General features: G+C 38.5%; 1 protein-coding gene across 2 annotated transcripts in view; it reads left to right on the top strand.

Annotated features, from left to right (window-relative positions):
* The window catches only part of LOC137642548 (uncharacterized), a 6,482-nt gene extending 412 nt beyond the window's left edge, over window positions 1–6,070 (top strand). Inside the window, exons 1-2 of one of the 2 annotated variants that reach the window (XM_068375203.1) lie at window positions 1–5,071; window positions 5,384–6,070. The exon at window positions 1–5,071 is cut by the window's left edge and continues 412 nt beyond it. In XM_068375203.1, coding sequence (XP_068231304.1) covers window positions 1,241–5,071; window positions 5,384–5,785 — 4,233 coding nt within the window. In that variant the 5' untranslated portion in view covers window positions 1–1,240 and the 3' untranslated portion in view covers window positions 5,786–6,070. The remainder of the gene's footprint in view (window positions 5,072–5,383) is intronic. The other variant, XM_068375204.1, reaches the window with a different exon arrangement.
* The last annotated feature ends 1,430 nt before the right edge of the window (window positions 6,071–7,500 follow it).

Below are 7,500 nucleotides of genomic sequence, written 5' to 3' on the forward strand. Positions count from 1 at the left end.
GCCGACTATCACTTTTTTGCGTTCCTTAGTCACCCCAGACGTATTAGAATGCTTCGGGATTAATTTCCTTCATAGGGTACCTATCCCCTCTTGCCGATTGTTTGGAGGAAGTGCAGTGCAAGGAATCGGTACTTAGTCGCCGTTCTGTTGCCTTGACATTGCCGACTGTCGCTATTGCGTTCTTCAGTCACCCCAGTCATATTGGAACACTTAGGGTAACCATCCCCTCTCATCATTCAGGGATTAATTTCCCTCGGGGATTACTGTCCCTCTTTTACAGAATACGAGAACCCAGGAACGCGTTTTCCTAGTGCTTTAAGTGAGTTTCGTGAAATTGATTTTGTATAACCTCAGTGTGCGTTCCTTAGTGTATTTTACATAGCAAAGTGATAGTTTAGTGAAAGTGACGTTGTGCAACCTCCAGTGTGTGTTAAGTGGTTCTTGTATATTTAAGTGAATTTTTGTGAAAAGTGACGTTAACTAGTGCATCGTGCGTTGTTACTCATAGTTTCGAAAAACTTAGTGACTTGTGTTGTTTATGATTTCGTTAAGGTAACGTTAAGTGGCAGTTTTGACTATTAGTGTATATTTCTTTAAAGTGGTAATATATTCATACCCGTGACAGTAAGTGTTAGTGATTTATTGACAGTGTTATTGATTCGGTGATTTATTGAGTGTTTTTGATTCGGTGATTTAGTGAAGTCATGTTTTTGATTCGGTGATTTAGTGAAGTCATGTTTTTGATTCGGTGATTTAGTGAAGTCATGTTTTTGATTCGGTGATTTAGTGAAGTCATGTTTTTGATTCGGTGATTTAGTGAAGTCATGTTTTTGATTCGGTGATTTAGTGAAGTCATGTTTTTGATTCGGTGATTTAGTGAAGTCATGTTTTTGATTCGGTGATTTAGTGAAGTCATGTTTTTGATTCGGTGATTTAGTGAAGTCATGTTTTTGATTCGGTGATTTAGTGAAGTCATGTTTTTGATTCGGTGATTTAGTGAAGTCATATTTTTGATTCGGTGATTTAACGACGTGTTATTGATTCGGTTATTTAGTGACGAGTTAGTGATTCGGTGATTTATTGCCCTAGTACTTAAGTGATTCGGTGAATAGACCATGAAGGGATATTAATTTAGTAATACTGCGGTTTAGCCATTGGTGATTCAGTGTTTTAGCGATAGTGATTCGGTGACAGTGACAAAGTGCTCGTAGTGGACCAAAAGTGCTTTTTATGATCCACCATGTCTTTCAATGCAGGGAAGTTTTTTGAGGACCCTCGGGGGCACCTCTTATCGTTGAGAGATGCCAAGAAAAATGACTTGCGAAATATTGCTGAACAAGCAGGGATTCCTGTATTGCCCTCCATGGTGAAAGCGGAACTTCTGGGTAGAGTTTTGGATTTCCTGGTAGCCAAAGCTTCCGTTTCATCAGAAGAAACTGCTCCCCTTCGGCCCCTTACGTTAGGGAGAGGTGAAGCTAAGGCTATAGAGGATCCAGAATTGGTGAAGCTCAAGTTGCAGCTTGAATTGGAGAGAGAGAAAAAGGCAACTCATCAAGCTGAATACGAGCAGAAAGAAAGGATGATAGCCTTGGAACGACGGGAAAGAGAAGAAAAGATACAAATGGAGAGACAACTGGCCAGTATCAGGTTGAACGAGAAAGGCAAAGAGAGAGAGCTTGGCGAATGTTTTTCCCTCACTAAGGCTCTTAAACTACTACCACCGTTTTATGAAAAAGAACCAGACGTGTTCTTTGGTATTTTTGAGGACACAGCCACAACCTTGCATTGGCCAAAAGAACAATATGTTCTACTCATTCGGAGTGCACTGAAAGGTAAGGCTGCTCATATAGCTTCGCAAATGTTAGAGGAACGGGATTACTATGTCCTAAAGAAAGCTGTCCTTGATGCCTATACCATTACAGCTGAAGGATATAGGCAAATGTTCAGGAACTCCATCAAAGGAACCACCCAAACTTATTTGGAATTGTTTCAGGTCAAATTAAAACAGTTTAGAAAATGGCTAGAATCTGAAAACATAACTACCTTTGAACAATTACAGAACTTAATGGTACTAGAAGAGTTTTTGAGGAGGATTCCTTCCAACATTTCTATGTACATCAGAGAACGGCAGGAGAAGGAGGGGAAGAAGGCGGCTCTTCTTGCTGATGAATATCACCTCATCCATAAGGTAAAGAAACATAACTCTACAGATCAGGCAAGTATAAATATTTATTGTTCCTTCTGTAAACAGAAGGGACATGCCATTAAAGACTGTCCTAACCCCCGATGTCAATTTTCTAAGGTTATGCAGCCTTCTCAGCAAACAGCAGGGAACAGACCAGAGACTACTCAGAGCAAAAACCAAAGAAGGATTGCTCTCCATTGTTCTCAAGTCACAAATGACTTCTCTGATTTCCTTTGCTCTGGTACTGTCAATAATTACCCTGTAAAGTTGTTAAGGGACACAGGATCGTCACAAACAATAGTAAGTGGTAAATTGAAACCTCTGACTCAGCCTACTAATAAATATGTTACCATCACTGATCTATCCAGTAAATTAGTGTTACCTCTGGTTAATATGCATATAGATTGCCCTTACTTTACTGGAAGAACCGAAGTAGCCTTGCTGGATAGAGAATTGCCTTGTGAGAAAGCTGATATTCTGTTAGGAAATGATTTAGCTGAAGGAACTGTCTTACCTAATCTCATTATTTCTCAACCAGGGTGTGTTATAGAAAATGAGCAGAACCAACAGGAAGTTCTACCTTGCCAAGCCACCACTCGTTCTGCTGCTACTAAAGCTGCAATTGGAGTTCCCACTGATGACGACACATCAAACTCCTTACCAGACTTGGTTGGTCTCCATCATGATGAATTCGTCAATCTTCAGAGATCAGATGATAGCCTTAAGGGATGCTTCAATAAGGTTGAAAATCCCTCGGATAAGAGCCATAAGTTACCCTTATTTTATCTAGAGAATAATATCCTCATGCGTCATTACAGGTCTCCTACACTGACTGAGAAAGACTCGTGGCGCGACTGTCATCAACTGGTTGTACCTGGCAGCCTCCGATCTTCAATCATGAAATTAGCCCACTCTGCTGAGAGTCATCTAGGCATCACGAAGACATACAGGCGCCTCCTAGAAGATTTCTACTGGCCCAGAATGAAGATGGACGTAAAGAGTTTCGTAGAGAGGTGTCATGTGTGCCAAGTTACCGGAAGACCTAATGAAAAGATACCACCAGCCCCTCTAGTGCCCATTGTGGTCCCTAGTACACCTTTTGATAAAATAATTATAGATTGTGTTGGCCCTTTGCCAAAAACTAGCCGGCGTAATGAATATATACTAAGTGTTCTTTGCCCCACTACTAGGTTCCCTCTAGCATTTCCACTTAAAAATATCTCTGCTAGAAACATTATCCAACAACTGATAAAAGTTTTTACATTGTTTGGTTTTCCTAGGGAACTTCAATGCGATAGAGGTACCAACTTTACCAGTACTTTGTTCCAGAGTGCTCTCCATCAATTTAATATCTTTAATGTTCTCTCTTCAGCCTATCATCCCCAATCCAATGGGGCCTTAGAGAGAGTTCATCAGACTCTAAAGAACTTGCTACGACGATATGGAATGGAAACGGAGAAGGAATGGGATGAAGACATCGACTTACTTCTGTACATACTTCGGAGCGTACCAAATGAGTCTACAGGAGTTTCTCCATTCGAGATGATGTTTGGACGAAGACCCAGGTCAAACCTCAGCATGATAAAAGAACAGATACTAAAAGGTTCTAGGAAAGAAAATCAGGTAAGCCTTCCCCAATACTTGAAGTCCTTGGAGGAGAAGTTGTTGCATATCCATGCCTTCGCTCGAAAGAACTTGCAGCATGCTCAAGAGCTTATGAAGGATAGATATGATAAGAAGGCAAAGGTAAGAGAGTTTAAGTGTGGAGATAAGGTACTGGTATATCACTGCGTACCTGGCTCTCCATTGAGAGAGAAATTCATGGGACCTTATAAGATTATCAGGCGGACCACAAAAACAAACTATGTTATTGCAACTCCTGACAGACGTAAGCCAACTCAGCTTGTACATGTGAACTTGATAAAACCCTATCATGAATCTACCACAGGTATAGTTAATCATGTAATTCATGACTTTAAATCTGCCAAGCAGAGTTTGTCACTAACGCCTCTTAATCACAGGTCACAGAATGAGATGCAGAATGAGGTGCAGACTCCTACCAAGGTTGGTACAGACGTGAGCCACGAGGATGACGAGACTGATTTCAGTGTAAAGTCGACTTTGTCTTGGAAGGACATGAACAATTCGGAAATTCTAAAGTCCCTTCCACGGTTCCTAGACTGTTCACCAAATCAAAAGAAAGACTTGAGTATACTCATTAGCAAGTATGCATCAATTTGTTCAGATAGGCCTGGAAGTTGCACCAAAGTAAAGCATGATTTAGTACTAGAACCTAATACAAACCCCATCAGACAATCTTTTTACAGGGTATCTCATCGCCATCTGCCTATCTTGAAACAGGAAGTGGAATACCTGCTGGAACATAACCTCGCTAAGCCCAGTACATCCCCATGGGCTTCTCCATGCATTCTGGTAAGGAAAGCCAACAATACCTACCGTTTGTGTACTGATTATAGAAAACTTAATTTAAAGACTGTAAAAGACACTTACCCGTTGCCCAGAATAACTGATATAATAGATTCTGTCAGTAATACCAAATATTTAACTCAAATAGACCTACTGAAAGGCTACTACCAGATTAAGCTAACCGAAAGGGCCAAAAAAGCTTCAGCATTCATCACTCCTTTTGGTTTATTTGAATATAATGTATTACCATTTGGCCTAACCAATGCCCCAGCTACATTTCAGAGGACTATGCAAGACATCATCAGGGGTCTCCCCCATGTACATGTGTACCTGGATGACATTGTCGTAGCAACCACTACCTGGGAAGAACACCTGAGAATACTAACTTCCCTCTTCGAAAGATTAAGAGAGGCAAACTTGACCATCAACCTTGCAAAGAGCTCCTTTGGTAAAGGTCAGGTAACTTATCTCGGTCACATCATAGGCAGTGGCACTATTGTTCCTAAGGATGTGAACATTGGTGCCATCCAGGAATATCCAGAACCAAGGAATAGGAAAGAGATCAGGACATTTCTAGGCATGGTATCATACTATTCCCGATTTTGCCCTAATTTTTCAACAATCACTGCCCCACTTTTTGCTCTAACTTCAACCAAAGTACCCTTTAAGTGGACATGTAATCATAACAGGGCCTTTGATCAGCTGAAACTATTTATGGTTTCCAAGCCACTGCTACAAGCTCCTGACTTCACCAAACCTTTTTTCCTTCAGGTAGATGCCAGCAACATCGGTTTTGGTGGTGTTCTTCTACAGGAAATTGCGAGTGATGGTGCTGTTTCCTTGCCACTGTTGGAGAGACTCTTGCCCATAGCCTATCATTCTGGATTCTTCAAAGGGTCACAACTCAGATGGGCTACAGTAGAAAAAGAATTATTCAGTATAATCAACACTGTGCTACATTTCCGTCCGTATCTGGAAGGCCTAGACAATGTTGTTGTCTACTCTGACCACATGCCGCTGAGTTTCCTCCACCGTGCGAAGTTCACCAACCAGAAACTTCTCAGATGGTCCTACATTCTCTCCTCATTTAACATCGAAGTGAGGAAAATCTCTGGATCACGGAACACCATCGCCGATGCCCTATCGCGTCAACCTCGGCTCCAGAGGAGTTGAGAAAAATTATTTTGAATTGTATAAATCTCAATTTTTTTTTTTATATTCTTGAAATAGTCTTGGATAGTAATTTTACTCTTAAAAGGGGAGGAATGTAATGTCCTAACATATTTCTAATTGTTACCTTTATATTAAGCCTCCATAACCGCCATCTGTTGTTTGGTTATGTCTCCAGACTTATATTTTAGTCCTTGTTTTCCTAGCACCGCTAGTGAATTATTGTGAAATTACTTGTTATTTTTATTGTTGATCCTTGGGAAAACTGACTTAACAGCTTTCCATGCTTCGGTAAGGAGAGAGCTCCTTAACCTTTGGTGGTGAATACTTGTTTCTTTATTTAAAGCATTGTAATATTGTGCTATTCTTTATAGTGAGAAAGGAGTAATATACTTTTCATTGTACTAATGGTTGTATCTATCCTACGGTAACCATTGAGGCATATAATAATTGTTCGATCACGAGTGTCAACTAAAAATAGAAAAAGGTTAACATCAAGGAAAAACGGAAATTCATTACAATATATATATATATATATATATATATATATATATATATATATTTATATATATATATATATATATATATATATATATATATATATATATATATATATATATATATATATATATATATATATATATATATATATATAATTATTTTTCCATAGTTTTTACAGTTGTGACTAGTTTATATTCTCAGGCTTTAGTAAGGCTCCAAGTTTCCGGTGCATAAGTAGGACCATCTGATTAAATACTTTTCTTTATAGAGTGGCACTTTCATTTTCATAGTCCCACTTTGTTTACCAAAGGCTCTCCATACCATGCTTATCTTGATTTTAATTTCGGTCTCATGTCCTGGGGAAACGTTTACTGTCTGTATTGTACGTATATTCATTACCAATTTCTAGATATTCGCCTATAACTCTAATTTGTTGTCAGCATTTTCATTGAACATTATCTTAGTTTAACTTATATTTATTTTCAGTCATACATTTCTGCTTTCTCTATTCAAATTTGTATCATATTTTGTGATTCCTCCTATGACTCATTAAACAAAACTATGTCACCTGCAAATCTTAAGTTGTTGAGGTATTCCCCATTAATACTAATTCCTAAAGTTTTCCAATATAAATTTTTAAAAGTTCTTCTAGGCATGCTGTGAATAATTTAGAAGAAAGGTTCTCCCTCTACTTAACTCCTTCCTCAATTGGTATTTTCTCAGTATCTTTATGTAGTTTTAGGTTTAACGTACTACTCATATAGATATCTTCATGATGAAATTTTGACATAGTCAAAAGCCGACACATAGTCTATAAATGCCATTCATAGTAGTTTGTCATATTCTGTTTATTTTTTCCAGTGCCTGTTTGATTAAATGGATATGGCAAGTTGTTGAATACCCAGTATCTGGTCTTTTGGTTTATTAAAATCTAGCCGTCCTTCCATTCATCCTAATACAATCTTTGTAAATAGTGAGTTTTAATTTTTCAGGTCTCTTATGTCTTCCTTTTGATAATTAGTATGATAATAATGTTTTTCCAAGCTGTAGATATAGAGCATTCTATAATACATTTTTGTAAAGTTCGGCGAGTTTCACTAGTAAGAAATCTCTTCAATTTATTGTTAAATAAATTGTTAGCCATATTCCTCAGCTGCTTTGCCTCTTTTCACGCCAGTTAACGATTTTTTACTTCTCCTACAGTTACGTCTGGCACA

Source organism: Palaemon carinicauda, chromosome 6 (genome assembly GCF_036898095.1).
Source record: "Palaemon carinicauda isolate YSFRI2023 chromosome 6, ASM3689809v2, whole genome shotgun sequence".
In the NCBI taxonomy this organism is placed as follows: Eukaryota; Metazoa; Arthropoda; class Malacostraca; order Decapoda; family Palaemonidae; genus Palaemon; species Palaemon carinicauda.